General features: G+C 61.0%; 2 protein-coding genes across 14 annotated transcripts in view; both read left to right on the top strand.

Annotated features, from left to right (window-relative positions):
* Positions 1-6,093, top strand: part of SEC16A (SEC16 homolog A, endoplasmic reticulum export factor) — a 30,230-nt gene extending 24,137 nt beyond the window's left edge. For 4 of the 9 annotated variants that reach the window (XM_053282201.1, XM_053282200.1, XM_053282202.1 and 1 more), the window contains 6 exons: positions 217-360; positions 817-914; positions 1,172-1,246; positions 1,920-1,979; positions 3,581-3,643; positions 4,492-6,093. In XM_053282201.1, the coding sequence (XP_053138176.1) occupies positions 217-360; positions 817-914; positions 1,172-1,246; positions 1,920-1,979; positions 3,581-3,643; positions 4,492-4,560 (509 nt within the window). In that variant the 3' untranslated portion in view covers positions 4,561-6,093. The remainder of the gene's footprint in view (positions 1-216; positions 361-816; positions 915-1,171; positions 1,247-1,919; positions 1,980-3,580; positions 3,644-4,491) is intronic. The other 5 variants (XM_053282203.1, XM_053282205.1, XM_053282204.1 and 2 more) reach the window with 5 other exon arrangements.
* A 665-nt stretch (positions 6,094-6,758) lies between these two features.
* On the top strand, positions 6,759-15,600 carry INPP5E (inositol polyphosphate-5-phosphatase E). Of its 5 annotated transcripts, none has more exons than XM_053282098.1 (11): positions 6,771-7,020; positions 7,978-8,912; positions 9,486-9,609; positions 9,834-9,895; positions 10,244-10,368; positions 10,519-10,638; positions 11,002-11,109; positions 11,780-11,941; positions 12,652-12,767; positions 13,252-13,388; positions 14,699-15,600. In XM_053282098.1, the coding sequence occupies exons 2-11, from the start codon at positions 8,113-8,115 to the stop codon at positions 14,829-14,831; spliced, it is 1,887 nt and encodes a 628-aa protein (XP_053138073.1). In that variant the 5' UTR covers positions 6,771-7,020; positions 7,978-8,112; the 3' UTR covers positions 14,832-15,600. The 5 variants fall into 5 exon arrangements, 3 of the variants coding, with proteins under 3 accessions (XP_053138074.1, XP_053138073.1, XP_053138072.1); XM_053282097.1 differs by having other exon boundaries at positions 6,773-7,020; positions 9,834-9,931; XM_053282099.1 differs by lacking the exons at positions 13,252-13,388; positions 14,699-15,600 and adding an exon at positions 12,480-12,584 and having other exon boundaries at positions 6,759-7,020; positions 9,834-9,931; positions 12,666-12,747.
* Positions 15,601-15,887: the final 287 nt, after the last annotated feature.

The following is a 15,887-nucleotide window of genomic DNA, read 5'->3' as shown; positions in this document are numbered from 1 at the left end:
TGGAGAGGCTGCCAAGGGCGGCGCCTGGGCCATGCCAAGCAGGGGCTGCTGGCCCCAGAGCCCTGTGGAGCAGCAGGCCAGGCAGGCGCCCTGTCCCCTGGCCGCAGGGCTTGTGCGGGCTCCTGGGGGCTCCCCCTCCCGGGACCCGGCCCCCTCCAGGCCTGCACCCCAGCACAGCCGCCTGCCCCACTCCCCTCTCCCTCTGCCTTTCCCCAGCGGGCAGCAGAGCGCGCTACGTGGACTTCCTGAACCCCGGCGGGGCCAAGGTGCCTGCTGCTGGCCCCCCGCTGGCCCCCGCAGACCTCTTTGCCCCCCTGGCCCCCATGCCCATCCCGGCAAGCCTGCTGGCGCCGAGCTCAGGTGAGTCAAAGGGGGGGGGTGGCGGGCACGGGCTTCCAGAGGGCTCCCACCTGGCATCCCTGCTTCCCTTTCCGCAAGGCTCTGAGGGAGGGCGGGCAGCAGAGAGAACTAGCAAGCCGCCATCTGGAAGTCAGGTGCCACTGGCAAGGGCATCATTGACTAGTCAGGTGGCATCTAAACACACCGGGGGGGGAGAGATCGGGGTGTTCTTCTGTTTGCAGTCTCCTGAACTGTTGCCTTACCATTCCAGCTGCCGCCTCAGTGCCGTTGCTGCTGCTTGAGAACAGCAGGCTGGGTGCTTGAAAGGCAGGGGGGCCACATTTCCCCTCGCCCCAAGTGCAGAGCAGAGGCGCTGCTCCGTCTTGGGGGGGGGGTTGCCTGTTTCTGGGGCACGTGCCCCCTAGCCTGCTTTGTTTGCTGAGCTGGGGCTTCCTGTTCCTCCTCCTCCTTCTCCAGTTCCAGAAGAGCAGCAGCAGCCCATGGAAGGCCAGACGGCAGAAGAGCAGATGACGCCGGGAAGCCAAAGCACCCCCGAAGTAGCTGCAGGGCCCCCCGTAAGTTGGGGCTGCCAATGCTCCTGATTAACAAGTTAGCGGGGGGGGGGGTTCTGGAGCCACCGAGGAAGACTCATGTGGTTTTGCCCCTTGGCCAGATTTCTGCTTAGCAAAACTGGAGTGACCCCACTTCAATGCCGGACCTTTGGGGGCGTCCTTCTGAGCAGCCGTGCGAGCGCTGCGTTGGGCCTTGTCTCCGTCCCGGGGCTTCCCCCGCTGTCCAGCTAGTTCATTCTTTCTGGCTTCTTTCCTCCTAGTACTTGAATTCTGCCTCGTTTCCACCCGGCTCTGAGCTGCCTCCCTCCAACCCTGACGGTTCCCCGTCCGGAGAGGTAGGTCTGAGGCAGCCTGGGGACTCCCCGGCTTTCTCTGGGCCCGCCTGCACCCTCAGTGGTATCCTCGTCACTCTTTGAAACAGCAGGTGACTTGGTTGAGGACTCATGCCCACACTAGGGAACTTGTCGCCCCCTCTGAAATCAGAGGGGCGGAGACTGGTCCGATGTGGGTGGGTGTCTGGCCCTTGGATGATCCCCGCCGTGGCTGCTGGCCCCGCTCTGCCTGCGCGCCGTTCCCTCCCTGCGAATGGTGTGCAGCCGTTGATTTCCAGGCAGATGAGCCACCCGACCAGACGCTCTCGGCAGGTTCTGCCCGAAAGTGGTTTCAGAAGCCAGGGCTCAGCAGGGTTCCTGGGAAGGCGTTTCTCTCTTCTGCTCTGCACGCTTTTGGTTGAGCTCCTGCTACGTTGTGCCGTGCGAGAGCAACCCGGAGTCTGCAGCAGGCCTTCTCCCGAGCTGCCTCCTTATGACCCAGGAAGCCCTTTTGGATTTGAGCTCACTTGCATTGGGTAGTTTGGACCGTTTAACCTTCGGCGCCGTCGTTTATTAAGTTTCGTTTTTGTTTTTTTAACGGAATAGGAGAACTGACAGCTTGAGGCAGTGGCCTGCATGACGACTTTTTGATTCCGTTTTTTGTTTGTGTGTGTTGTGTGTTTTTGCTGTTTTGTAGCTTTCGCGCTCTAGTTCCCTGAGTTCATTATCCCGTGAAGTAAGCCAGCATTTTAAGCAGGTACATTCGGCTGGCTGTTCTCACACTGGCTACCCTTTTTATTTTACTCCTCCTCCTCCTCCTCCTCACTGACCACCTTCTTATTTTATATTTTCTCAGCACCTTTGCTATCTAATATTGCCTTGCGTCATCTTCTCCCCACTCCATTTCACAGAACTAGCATGAGACCATAAAAGATGAAGCGTTCCTTCCACTCCTCCGTAGGTCTTCAGGGAATCACGTTGGATGAAACTGCTCTTGACTCCGTCGAGTCATTTCCCGACTGAGTCCATTTCTCTTGTTTAATTCCCCCCAACCCCACCCGCCCGAAAGAATGGTTAAGTCTTGGAGTGCCTGGGATGTCTCCCCACAATGTGGGAACAAACTGCTTTGGAGTTGTAGCCCAGCATAACAGCTCGGGACTGAGGTTCCCTTGAGTCCTTCTGGCTCTTGGGTAGCAAGTTAAGATCATGGCATCGGAAGAGGCAAAAAGCCCACCTGGTCCAATTTCTCCTGCTTGCAGAGGGTGGCTTGAGCTTAGGGCACCTGCAGCTGTTACTCTGCCTCAGGGGAGGCAAAATCATGCTGTTGCTCTGCCTGGGAGAAAACGCCTCCCGGCTGGTCTACTTAAATACTTCAAGGCCGTTTCAAACTCCTCTAAAACATAATAATGAGCCCAACATTACACAGCTGAACAAAAAATCATTACTTAAGGGATATGTGAAGTAGTATCCGTAGGAAACGGGTTAAATTGCCATGATTTAAGTGGAGCTGCCCTGGTTTTTAGCCATCCTCCAAAGCCTCTCTAAGGAGAGGGGGAGGCAATCGGTGAGCTCTAGAGGTGCGTCTTCCCCAAGGAAAGGTTTCGTTGTGGCCGTCTTTGGTGCCCTTGGAGAGAGAGGGAGAGCAGCTGGCCAGGACTCCTGGGTTCGCCTGCATGGCTGCACAGCAGATCTGTGGATGTCAGCTGACACCGAGGCGTTTTGCTGAGGGTCCGAGAGGAGAGCTAGGCTGCCTCTGCCCAGCCCCTCGTCGTCGTGTGGTAGCGCAGAGCCGGGAGGAAGCGTTCTCCTTTGGGCCAGCTGGTCTCTGGAATGCCAGGAACACAGACCTCTTCCCCACCCAGCCAGCTGCTCTGGAAAGGAGCACAGGGCTTCGCCTTTCTCTGCTTTCCCGTCGGGGGCTGCCCCGATAACCCTGAGAGGGAAGCCGCGTCGTGTGGGTTCTCGAGCAAGGCATGAGGCTTACTAACGCAGCCCGCTGGGCCCCCTCACCTCTCTGCTCTTCCTCTTGCATGCCTGTCCCCGAGGTGCCTCCCGCCCACCATGAGCCGTGTCGAGGGGTGTGTGTGTGTGTGTGCGTGAGCAAGCACTTTGTTTGGCCCCAACCTGTGTTGCTGTGGGTAACCTGGACCTTTCCTCCCAACGGCGGAGCCCTGTGGATTTCTGCGCTGCGTTTCTTGCATCTGTGTGTAGAGAGCCTGCTGCTCCGTAGCCGGTGGGGGCGCCAGTGGTGGTGTGCACTCTCTTCCTTCGTCAGCCAAGTCGACAGAACTGCTTGGCAGGCAACGTGGCTCGAGCTCTTTGCTGTATCTCACTAATGGGAGCTTCTCTCCTTTGTAGCCCCCTTTGGGAGGACCCCCCGCCGGAACTGTCCAGTTCTACAACCCTTCTCAGTTCTCACAGGTAAGGGCCCTGACAGAATGTAGCTTCCCAACTAGCCTGTGAGGGGGAACCACCTTCTCTTCACCCCTGTTTTGCAAAAGCAGGCCCTGAGGCCTGCAGAAGAGGTCCTTGCAGAAGCCCATCTAGAATGTGCTTCAGAGGCCATCTCAAGGGTGGAAAGTATTGCGATTCATCTCCGCTGCTGGGAATGTTCTTGTACAAGCCTGGGACCTCTCAGCTTTGGGGATCTGAGATGGAGCTGGGTTACTGCAGTGTGCTCTACGTGGGGCTTCCTTTGAAGGAGGTTCGGAAGCTTCAAGGGGTCCAGAAGGCTGCCGCAAGGATGCTTCACAGGTATTACACTCATCCTGCAGTCGCTTCACTGGTTACCAGTTTGCTTCTGGTCTAGAACATACACAAGAACAGCCCTGCTGGGTCAGGCCCACCAAGGCCTCTCTAGTCCAGCATCCTGCTTCTTCCCACATGGGGATGGAGGCATGCCCTCTCCCCTGCAACTGGTATTGAGAGGCAGCTTGCCTCTGAGGCTGGAGGTGGCCTGTAGCCACCAGGCTAGTAGCTAGTAACTATATTGGCTGCTAACTTCAAAGTGCTGGTCTTGACCATTAGAGTGACATGATTTGGGCACAGGTATCTGCCAGGCTGTGTTCACTCACATGGACCCCCAGGGCCCTCCGCCCTGCCTGTGGGCCCCCCCCCCACTGCCATTGACTGAGGCCCAGTTGGTGGGGACCAGAGAGAGGACCTTCTCAGTTGTGGCCCCTCAGATTCAGAGTGACCTTCTGGACAAGGTTCACCATGCTCCCTTCCCCAGGGAACTTGAATTTAAATGTGCCGTCTTGTCTTTTCAGTCTGCTGCAGCTCCAGGAAGCTCAAGACTGGGCAGAATTGGACAGAGAAAATACCCCACCTTAAAATAGCATCTTCTGTCTGGGCCGACATGTATGGATTTCCAAGGAATGACTCAAGATCCCCTGGCACATAGAATGCACTCTTTCTCATGCTAAGAGGATGACCGAGTGGTGTGGGTTTCCCACTGAGGCTCTTGCCTGCACAAATGGCCCGACACACGCCCTGTTACGTCAACCCTGGTTGGCACGTTCTGACTTGGGAGGCACGAAGCAAGGGGTGGGCCACCAGCCAGTGGCTCACCTGCGCGCCATTGTACGAATCAGACGGAAAGCACAGGGCTGGTCTTTCCTTTCGGCTGATGATGTTGCTAGAATTTGGATACGCTTCAATTATTTGTGTATTCCTTAAAAAGAGAAGAAAAGAAAGGGCCTTTTCCTAATATGTAGGGAATACACATCACCTTTTAACATTACAGTCTGTGGCCTTACAGGGACTGGGGCACAATTTTTATGCATATAAACCATCCTCTGGGTGGTATTGATCGGAAGCATTAAGATATTTGGCTGGGATTTTCTTCAAACATTGACCTTCCCGCCCCTCTTGGGAGGGAAATATAGCTCATCCAAATAAACAGACAGACATTTAATGAATGAGAAAAACAAAACTGTGATCTGTAATCTTAAGATTTAATTGGAAGTGGGTTTTCTCTCGTATGTATGTGGTTTGTGTTTAGGCTCCTTGTAAAGCAAACTGTATAGTCTGAAACAGAAGCTCTTTGTATAGTAGCCATGTTGTTCTCTTTCTGACGCGTCCCCTTGAAGTGCAATATGGCTCCTTCTCCTCTCTGTCCAACATCTGCAAACTCAACCCAAGGCAGTGACAGCTCATAGGGATTTTGTGTTGGGGTGGTTGTTTTTTTTAAGTGTTTCTGCTCTTCTGTCTCCAACTCCTTCCGTTTTCAGAATGACTGAGATCATAATTGGCTAACAAATTGTCCTTTTACTAAATGGAGTAGATCTGCATTCAGCAAGCCTTCTCAGTGACAGGTCTGAGACCTTTTTTCTGTTCTATGCAGGACATTTCCCAAGCTTTCAAGGTACAGAACTTTCCTATCTACTTAAAAGCCTGAACAACCCAACAAGAGGTGACTAAATATTTATGTGTTGGGGTTAAGGTTTGCTCTGGAAGCCAATTCACTCGACTACCACTATTGCTTAATGTGGATTCATTAAAGTTGACTGTTGACTCTTCTTGTGGGTTTAGCCCCACCACCTATCTGGAATGTGGAAAGCCTTAAATTCGTTAAAAGGGGACTGTTTGCGTTTGGAAGAAATCGGTAGCAATCCCCAGTAAAGACCCGCTGCTTGTCTTGACAGCCTGTGGCTTCTCTGTCAGCGAGCCTTCTTGGACCCCCCCCCCCCCGTTTTATTTCACAATCTCACTCCCTTTTCTTCCCCTTCCCGATTCTGTCTTTCCTCTCCATGTAGACCGCCAAACATCTTTCAGTTCATGATGGCTTCCTCAGAGTGGAGAGCCACTCTCTGTCCTCAATGTTAGAATTGACACTGTAAATTCTTAAATAAAATATTTTGCGCTCTGGAGCACTTTTCACATTTTACTTGGCTTGTGCTTATTGGGGTGTCCCTGCCCGTCTGGTGGTGGGCGGGGGTTCTGCGCTGTTGACTCTTGAGGCCAGAGGAAGGACTGGAGTGGGCGCGGGGCTCCCCCGTGGCGCCCCTTTCAGACGGGGGAGAACCAGCACACGTGTTGCCAAAAAAAAAAAAGCCACGCCGAGGAGGGGCCGAAGAAGCTCTTCAAGGGAAAGCGCTGCCTACACGGGGGGGGGGGGAGGGGGGGCACCCAGCCCGCAGCCAGCCCGCCCCACTCTCCCCGCCGGCCTTCGTCATGCACCGGGCAGGTGCCCCCTCCCCGCGCCCCCGCTGCCGGCTCTTCCGGCCTCCCTCCTCCTCCGCCGCCGCCGCCACAAGCGCCTTCCCGGAGTTTCTCTTCCCGTCGAATAGCCAAAGGAATCGTCCGGGCTCCGAATCATCGCGAGAACTCCGCCCGCCGCGCCACCTCCCCTCCCCCCCGTTGTCCGCCTCAATGGACTCGTCGCCCGGGCCTGAACGTTCTGCCCCGCCTCCGCGGTCCACTCCGCACCAATGGGAACGTTTCCAGCGTTACCAACGAGTAGGACGCGACCATTCCAGAGGCTGAACCGGGGGAGGACAGAGGCGGGGAGGATCCCAGGCGCCGCCTGCCCGCCAGATGCTGCTGGGCCACAACTCCCATCAGCCGCAGCCCCCGCTGGGGATTGGCTGGATGTTCCTGGAGGAGGAGGAGCCTCGCTCGGCTGAAGAGGACTACTACAACTCCCAGCATTCCCGGACAAGCCTTGGCGGCTGGGGACGGCGGGAGTTGTAGTCCACGGGAAGCGGCGGCGGCGGGTGGGAGCCCCGCTTCTTCCCCTCCCCCCCGCTGAGGCGGGGGAGGCCGGAGGAAAGCCCGGCCAGCCGGCCCGCGAGAAGGTGAGCAAGAGGCGGCCAGGCCAGCCCTCCCCAGCCCCCCCCTCCTCCCCGCCCCGGCCTCTGCCACTTCCCTCAGTCACAACAGCCCTGCCAGGTGGGCCGGCGATGGACAGACTCCCCGCCCCCCGGCTGGCCGGGAAAACCCCGCCAAAGAGCCCCGGTGGGAGCCCCGCCATTCGGGCCCGTCAGAGTGGGGTGGGTGTGTGGGTCGGTGGACTACAGTGCCCATCACCCCAGCCACAGGGGCCTGGCCATTGTGGCGGGGGGTGCTGGGCGTTGTAGTGGTAGCCCCACGGCCCCTGGGCACCCCGGGCTAGAAAAAGAGGCTGGGAGCTGCAGCGACCCCCCCCCCCTCAGGCAGCTGAGCCTGGCGACCCCCGAGCCCGCCTGGGGGTCTCTCTCTCTCTCTCTCTCTCTCTGCCCGGCGTGTGTCCAGAAGGCAGAAGCCCTTCGCCGCAGGCCGCAGAGGGCAGCCGGCCCCGGCCCAGAAGGACTGCCCGGTCTGCCCAGGCAACTTGTGGTTCCCAAGCGTTGCCGTGATGCTCACCCCTGGGGTGTGGCCAGCTGGGCCAGTAGCCAAGGCTGTGCTTGTTGGGCCCATCTGCTGCCCTGAGGCCCCGGCTTCCAAAGAAGGGGAGGAGGGCGGAGGCAGAGACTGTGTGTGTGCGGTGGGGGGGTGCCGGGGGGGGGGCTACCACCAGGGCATGGCCGCTGGAAGCCGAGTCCGGCACCTCCCTGGCATGGGGGAGTCACTCGGTTCTGTTGTGCGAGCTGCCTTGGGAGTGAAAGGAAGGACCCCAAACTTGAGAAGAAATCAGCGGATCCAGGATGGGACATGGGGAGGGTCATGGGGGCGGGGGAAGAGACAGTGCCCGGGGAGGGTCATCTCGGGGGCCCTTCAGCGGAGGAGCCTGCGGTGCCCTTGAAAGGCTCGCCTGCCAACTTCCTTCTCTGCAGGCCAGCCCCAGCCATGTCTCTTCTCTGGAGTTTCCTCCCCGCCTGTGAAGAAGAAGAAGAAGAAGAAGCTGACGCCTGAGGCTGCTGAGGCCGGTGGGGGCCCTTCCCTGACTGGCCCGTGGCCAGTGCACCACGATGAGGATGAACCCCCCGGACGGGTTCCCCCCGCAGACGAGGGAGCACCCCTCCAGCGCCGAGGGCAGAGTCCCGCAGAGCCTGCCCCCCAAGACCGGGGCTGGCCGGACTGCAAGGAGGGAGGCGGGCGACAGCGGGGACCTCCCCTCGGAGGACCGGCCGGAAAGCGAGGCCGCCTCCTTCTTCCGCGACCCGCTGAGATGCCCAGCAGGAGGAGGAGGAGGGCTGCCCGCCGGCCTGGGGTTCAAGTCCTTCACCCCCAAGCCGCCCCACAAACCGCGGCTCGAGCGGACCTCCTCTCTGGATGAGCTGTTCTGGCGGCGGCGGCAGCGGCACTTCCGGGCGAGCCAGGAGAGCCTGCCGGACCCCGCCGAGATGAGCTCCTCCAGCGGGTGCCTGCAGGGCAGCCCCCCCGCCGGCCGCCGGGCCCTCCCTGGTGGCCAGCGCCACCACCACGACCCGCTGCCTCTGCACGGCCTGCACAAGGCCTGTGAGCCCCCCCGCCCCAGGCAGGGCACGTCAGGCCTCTTGGGCCTGCAGCTGTCCCCGGCCCAGGCTCTGCCCCCCGGGGGCCTGGAGGGCTCCTTCCCGGCGCTGAGGACGGCTAAGAGGATCGACCTGGATTGTGCGGATTACCGGCCTCCTTCCCGGAGCGGCTTGGCCAGGGCCAGCAGCAGCTGCAGCAGCAGCGACGCCCGGCTGCCCAGCCGAGGGATGGTCTGCGACAACTGCTCCACCGCCTCCATGAAGTCCGGCTTCAGCCTCCTGGCGCCCATCCGGGTCAGGGACGTCCGCAGCAGGTGCGCTCCTCGCAGTGGCAGCAGCGGGGCCCTCGCAGGGAGATGCCGGCCCCACTGCTGGGGTGGGATCCTGTCTTGCAGGGGTAGTGGCTGAGATTTGCAGTGGGGGGCTCTCCCTGGCTCACCGCCTCTCTGGTCTCTCAGCTGCCATGCTGCGCTGCAGTGGCTGTGGGAGCGGGGGCTACGCATAAACCCCGTCCCAAATGCTCTGTGGCGGCTACTGCAAGCCTCACCCCACTGCTCCTGAGGAGAATTCCCGGCCTGCTACTTCCCTTGTGAATGGTCAGCGACGTGGCCTCTGCATCCAGAAACCACCTGGCTGTCAGCTGCGGGGGGTGGGGGGCCTTCTCCGTCCTCTGGTGCCATGGTGTGGCCCGGCCGTGCTCTGATGCTTCGGTGCAGCAGCATTCGCGGGGAGAGGCTCCCCTGCGCTGCTTCCTGCCCCTAGAAACGGCCATGGGAGTGACCTGTGTGCAGCTTCCCGGGTGGGTGTCCTCGCAACCCTTCCGCCGCGTCCTTGGGGGCGTTTCGGGATTGCGGAGACGGGAAAGAGAGCCTGCCCTTTCCCCACAGGAGCTATTTGGAAGGCAGCCTCCTGGCTAGTGGTGCGTTGCTGGGAGCAGAAGAGCTGGACCGATACTTTCCCGACCGGAGCCTTGGCGTCTTTGTGGCCACCTGGAACATGCAGGGCCAGAAGGTGAGGGGGGCCGGGTTGAGGGGGGCTGCTGCTGGGGGCCACAGAATGGCCACGTGGAAAAGGAGCCTCTTGGTCCAGCTAGCAGGGGGAGGCAGAGCTGCTCACACCCGCTGCACGGAGGCAGGGGACTGGCTCCCGGGCGTGTCTCCAGCTGGCCCGTCTGCCGCGTGGCCGGCCATCTCCTCCTCCTCCTCTCCCTTTGAGATGCCCTCCCTGTCTTGCAGGAGCTCCCCGAGGCGCTGGATGATCTCCTGCTGCCCTCCGACCCCGACTACGCCCAGGACATGTACGTGATCGGGATCCAAGAAGGCTGCCCCGACAGGTGTGCCGGCCGGAGGGAGCCGCTCCCCCCCCGCCGGGGTCTTCCCTGGGCCCAGCAAGCCCTTGCCCGGCTGCCTCGGGCCGTTCTCTGGCAAGGAGAGCAGGCGGGAGGCTCTGGGCTCCCTGCCGAGTGGGGCAGCGTCAGGCCTTCTCCTGGGGGCCCCCTGCTGCGCTGCCTCCTCCATCCTGGCTTCTCCCTGCCCAGCAGCAGCAGAGTCCAGAGGCCATTTGGGTAGAGGCCCCCCCCCCCCCGCCTCCAGGGAGGAGGAGGAGGAGGAGCCGGCGCTGAGCCCTTCCTATGCTTCCCTTCCAGGCGTGAGTGGGAGATCCGCCTGCAGGAGACGCTGGGCCCCCACTACGTCATGCTGGGCGCCGCCGCCCACGGCGTGCTCTACCTGGCGGTCTTCCTGCGCAGGGACCTGATCTGGTTCTGCTCCGGTGGGTCCCCCCAGGCAGGCCTCGCCGTGCTGGGAGCCTGGCGCTGGTGGGCAGGGGGGCTCCCGTTGCTCCCCCTGGAAGTGCCGGCGGCCAGACGTTGGCTCCGGGCCGCCTTGGCCGGGCCCTCCTGACCAGCTGCCCTCCCTGCAGAGGTGGAATGCGCCACGGTGACCACGCGGATCGTCTCTCAGATCAAGACCAAGGGCGCCCTGGGGCTTGGCTTCACCTTCTTCGGCACGTCCTTCCTCTTCATCACTTCCCACTTTACGTGTGAGTAGCTTGCCAGGCGTGGGGGCATTGGGCAGGGAGCGGGACCCCTCCTGCGGCGGGTGCTCCCTGCGTCTGCTCTGAAGATGTAGGGTGGACTTCGGGGATGGGTGGCCCTGGAGGGAAGATCAGCCTGGAAACGCTTCCTCCTGGTTAAGTCTCAGCAGCGCCGGGAGCGGAGAGGAGGGCTGAGCTGGCCGGGCAGAGGGGTCGGTTCCTGCCCTTGCTCCTCCTCCCCCCCCCCCCCGAAGCCTCACAGTGAGGTTCCAGCCTCCATCTGGGCCAAGGGGTGGGGAGGACGCCCTCCGCCTCCTGCGGGGTCCGTGAGCTCTCCCTCGTGCTGAGCGGTGCCGTCTTCCCTTCCAGCCGGAGACAGCAGAGTGTACGAGCGGGTGCTGGACTACAAGAAGACCATCCAGGCCTTGGCTCTGCCCAGGAGCATTCCGGACACCAACCCCTACCGCTCCAGCCCAGGTGAGGAACTGGGCAGCCTGCAGGAGTGTCTTGACTGAGGATGGTGGGAGTTGTAGTCCAGCTGCATCTGGGAGCCCAAGGTTAAGGAACCCGGTTCTGTAGGAAGTGCAGGTGCAGGGCCCGGGCCCCATTTGACCGCCTCCCTGGCCGCCTGTGTGCGGGGAAGGAGTGCGCCCAGGGTCAGAGGGGGCCAGCAGGCAGGCGGGGCTTAGAGGCAGCTCAGCTGCTTGACGGGGTGGTCCTGAGCCTGCCGCATTCCAGCCCACCAGGGAGGGGACAGACACGGCGTTCCTGATCTGTCTCTCCCCCGCCATCCCTGCCCTCCCACCCAGAGGGGCAGAGCCGTGGCAGCGGCGTGGACTCCATGTCTGCTAGCAACAGCCACCCTGAGCAGCTGTGGAGTGTGGACACCCAGCCGGCTTCCTGGCTCCGGCATTGGACCCCTTGACTGCACAGGGGTGCCTGGCTAGGCGTAATGCACACTCCGTGGCGGACCGGTCTGTTGTGCAGGCAGTGTGGGCTGTGGGGTGCCTTGTGCCACTGTCGCTGGGGGTGATGGGAGTTGTAGTCCGGCGACGGCTGGAAGGCCGCAGTTGTGCAGCCCTGAATCTTGCTCTTCAGCAAGCCCAGCACCCGCCTTCCTCTGACGGCTGCTCCTCTCACCTGGCAGCGGATGTCACCACCCGCTTTGACGACGTCTTCTGGTTCGGGGACTTCAATTTCCGCCTGAACGAGGACCGGGAGGTGGTGGAGCAGCTCCTCAAGCGAGACGGGGAGGTGGACGTGGCCCCACTGCTGCAGCACGACCAGCTGCTCCAGGAGATGGAGAAGGGTGAGGGCAGCCGAGGGCCCCGGCTTCCGCCCAAGAGCCCAAGAAGCCTTTTAGCCGCCGCGCCCGGCCCCGTGGGACTCCTTGGCTGGCCGCAGGGCCGGGACAGCCAAGCCAGGGACTCCGGCAGGCCGAGCAGCAGCCTCCCTCGCTCAGAGGCAGCCCGGAGCCCTCAGTCGGTTTCCAGGGAAGTGGACAAGCTCGGCCCTCCCTGCTCTGTCCCAATATGCCCATTTCCTGTTCTGCTTCCAGAGGGAAAGCAAAGTGTGCTGTCGAGTCGGTGTCGACTCCTGGCGCCCACCGACCCCTGCGGTTGTCTTGGGTAGCATCCAGGAGAGATTTCCCCTGGCCGTCTCCAGGCAGAAGGAGATGATGGTGCCTTTCAGCACCTTCCTAGATCGCTGCTGCCCGATGTAGTCTGGGAAACGGACCAGCAGGGATTCGAACCGGCAACCTCTGGCTTGCGAGTCAAGTCATTTCCCCGCTGCGCCACTGAAGGGGACAGAAGAGCCCCCCTAGAAACGTCTCTCTGCAATCCCAGGGCCGTCTGGAGCTGTGCTTCAGGGCTGCAATCTCTTGCTGTCTCTCGTGCCTGGTGTTCTGAGTGGTTTTGAGCAACCTGCTGAGAAGACGCGTTTCCCACGAGGTGGGATTTGGAGATGGGCCACCGGGGGAGGGAAGAGGTTGACCCTCCCCCTCCCCGCCTCTCACAGGGTCTGTTTTCAAGGGGTTCCATGAAGCGCCCGTCCTTTTCCGTCCTTCCTACAAGTTTGACGTTGGGCAGGACACCTACGACACAACCTCCAAGCAGAGGACGCCCTCGTACACGGTGAGCACCTCCCGCCTGGGGGGCTGCCTGCCTGCCTGCCTGCCTGCCTCTGGAAGCAGGAGCTCAGGCTGTGGTGGGGCGAACCCAGGATGGTGCTCTGCTCACGCTCAAGACGGCAGCCTTGGGCCTGTGCTGGGCAGTCGGGGGTCACCCCGTTCAGCCGGCTGGGTGGACAAAAGGAAGCGCTTTCTCCCCCAGCGCATCCTGGGATTCTCGGCTCAGAGGCATCCCAGCTGCAGGGGAGCAATGGTGGGCTGCCCAGAGGCATCTGGTGGGCACGGCCCTCGCCTGGCTGCGGCTCCAGCAGAGCTCTCTTTACCTGCTCACGTGCTGCTGCTGCTGCTGCTGCTTCCATGGAGGCGAAAGCAGAGAGGAGAGAGCCTCCTGGCCCGGCTAAGGGCGTCCTCGTCCATCAGCCTCTGCCAGGCAACCACTGGCCATTTCTTCCCATTGTGACCCCCCCCCCCGCCCCTTGTCTTCTCAGGATCGCGTGATCTACCGGAGCCGTCACAAGGATGACATCCATGCTGTGAAATACTCTTCCTGTCTGGAGATCAGAACGTCGGACCACCGGCCTGTGTATGGGTTGTTCCGCGTCAAAGTGAGACCTGGAAGAGACAAGTGAGTCCCACCCCACAGGGGCCGTCCTCGGGGAGCCGTGGGCTAGAGGAGCCGCTCTGGGGCTCTCAGCAGGCCTGGGAATGGAGCTCAGCTCCAGGGGTCCCTTGGCAGAGTGGCCGGGAGCACAAGCCTCGCTCTGTGGTCCCTGGAGAGGGAGCCACAGCCTGGTAGGCCAGCTGGAGGGACCGGTGGCTGTGCAGACTGACTCCCGCGGCAGGATTCCTGCCGCCGCTGGTTGGGTGTAGGCACTGGGTGGGTGTAGGTCCCTGGAGTAGGTCCCTGGAGGGAGGAGAGGAAGAAGTGGGCTGCCTCTGTGGTGGGCCATTTCCAGGGGCTGGAAACCATGCAGCTGGGAAGGGAAATGGGTGCCAGTCCTGGCAGCTGCCCATCGCCCAGCATCTGGCCAGGTGGGGAAGTGCCTGGAGGAAAGATTCCCTTGCCAGTCTCTCTCTAGTTCGAGGATCTGGACAAAACCTGGCTGGCGTGGCGTCAGCATTTCCTGGCAGGACTCTCCAGCAAGTGGGGTCCATGAGAAGAAAGAGGGTTCTGTTGGAGATGGGGTCTACCTGGCTGGAAGCATCTTCTGATGTGGGCAGGGGGCATCAAGTGATTCGGGGTGGTGGGATACTCTGGGCTCTAGAAGGGCCTTTCCAAAGGTGGGCGGGCAGGTAGCCAGATGGGCAAGGAAGGCTCAGTGGCAGCTGCATGGGTCAAGTGAAGCACATTTGGGGCAAAAAGGCTTTAAAAATCCAAGCTTCCCATGTGTCACTGACTGGGTCTGAACTGGCAAGAGTTAGCCAGGAAAGGGAGCGTGGAGTTGTGGGAAACATAACTCTCAGTTCCAGCTGCAGTTCGGATTTAGATTGGGGGGGGGGGGAGATGCTGTTTACAGAGCGATGTCTTCCACGCCGTGTCCAGTGCTGGGCACGTGCCTCGGGCTCTCCATTTGCCCTGTCATTATGCCCCTAGCTTTGAAACCTGTTTGGCAGTCTAGTCGAAGTTCACAAAGGATGGGACCCTTGCAGCTCCATGCAGTCCTGGTCCACCAGAACTCAACCGTACTGGGTTGGAGGTCTTGGGCGGTTGGACCGGATGGCCAAGTGGACTCTGTGTGCCTGACTTGTGGCCAAGAGGGCTTGCAGGACGCCCGGGCTGTATGCGGATGCCCGGGGCTGCCTGCCTGGCTCCAGAATCCCCTGGGAACGAGGGGGCAGAGCCGTGGAGCCCAGCCCCCCTCCCTCGCATTAGGCCACCCTTTGTAGGGCGGCGTTTCTCTGGTGGGGTGGCAGCGGCGTCTCTGTCTCCCCCAGCATTCCACTCGCGGCCGGCCAGTTTGACCGAGAGCTGTATCTGATTGGCATCAAGAGACGGATCACACGGGAGCTTCAGAAGAAGCGGGCTCTGAAGGACCAGAAGTCCAGCGCTGTCTGTTCCGTGGCCTGAGCGAAGGGCCATCCCAGGAGGCAGGCAGGCAGGCAGGCACCGGGGGCTCTTCAGGAGCATCGTGGCTGCTCAGGTGGATGTGAGCCAAACACCCGTTTGCCCAGAGGCCAAGGGGGCTCTTCCCTGGCTGGGCTGCGCCTAGAGCCGCTGCTGCTGCTCTCTGGAGCTTCTGCCGCCGGGGCTCTGGGCAGCCTTTGCCCTTGGAGCCGAAGACTCCTCTCTGGGGACCAGCTGGGGGAGCCAAGGCAAGCTCTGCAGCCAGCTTGGGCGTTTCCAGTCAGGAATGGGCAGGAGCCACTGGATGGGATGCCAGCTGCCATCCCCCAGGGACCTTGTTTTCTGAACTCCAGCAGGCATCCCTTTTGCCATTCTGCTGGAGTAGCAATGCCAGCGGGGCGTGCTGAGGAAGGAGAGCTGCTGCTGCTCCAACCCCTGTGGCATGCTGCTAGGGGGCGGCTGGCGGGGGCAGCGCTCCCTGTGGCAGGGATCCCTCAATGTTTTTGACAACAACTCCCATCGCTCCCATGGCCTTGGGCTGGGGATTCTGGGAGCTGTAGTCCACGGCATCCAGGAGTCCCTGGCGCAGGGAAGACGGATGTCGAGGTGCCTCCTTGGTTCCCAGACCAGGACAAGCCAACCGATGCTGGTTTGTGGCACTTGAAGATCCAGGGGGCAGTGGAGGGTGGTGCTGCCTTTCCTCGGGTTCTGGGTGATGTTTGTTTTCAGAACCCGTTTTCACAAATAAAACAAGACCCAGATGTTTTAACAACATGTGTGGCACGTTCTTCAGCTGTCCTTCTCCGTGGCTTCCTCACACCCCTTAGCCAAAGCACCAGAGAGCAGTTCCTTCCCCGTTGTGGGATTATGCCGAAGGCTGCACTCAGAATAAGCTAATAATTTACAGATGGCTGGTTAGGGTAAGAAGAACCTGAGGCATCCGTGAAATGGGATGTTGGACAGGCCAACATGTGTTCTAGAGCAGGGGTTCTCAACCTTGGGGTCCCCAGATGTTATTGGACTCCAACTCCCATAATCCCCAGCCCCAATGGCCCTTTG

This window comes from Hemicordylus capensis, chromosome 17, assembly GCF_027244095.1.
Source record: "Hemicordylus capensis ecotype Gifberg chromosome 17, rHemCap1.1.pri, whole genome shotgun sequence".
Taxonomy (NCBI): Eukaryota; Metazoa; Chordata; class Lepidosauria; order Squamata; family Cordylidae; genus Hemicordylus; species Hemicordylus capensis.
This window is presented reverse-complemented; position numbering and strand designations above follow the sequence as displayed.

Coding starts and splice junctions, on each gene's coding strand:
- INPP5E (XM_053282097.1), top strand. CDS start 8,113: ATGAGGATGAACCCCCCGGACGGGTTCCCCCCGCAGACGAGGGAGCAC. Junction 8,913..9,485: donor GTCAGGGACGTCCGCAGCAG/GTGCGCTCCTCG, acceptor CTTTCCCCACAG/GAGCTATTTGGAAGGCAGCC. Junction 11,942..12,651: donor GCTCCAGGAGATGGAGAAGG/GTGAGGGCAGCC, acceptor CGCCTCTCACAG/GGTCTGTTTTCAAGGGGTTC.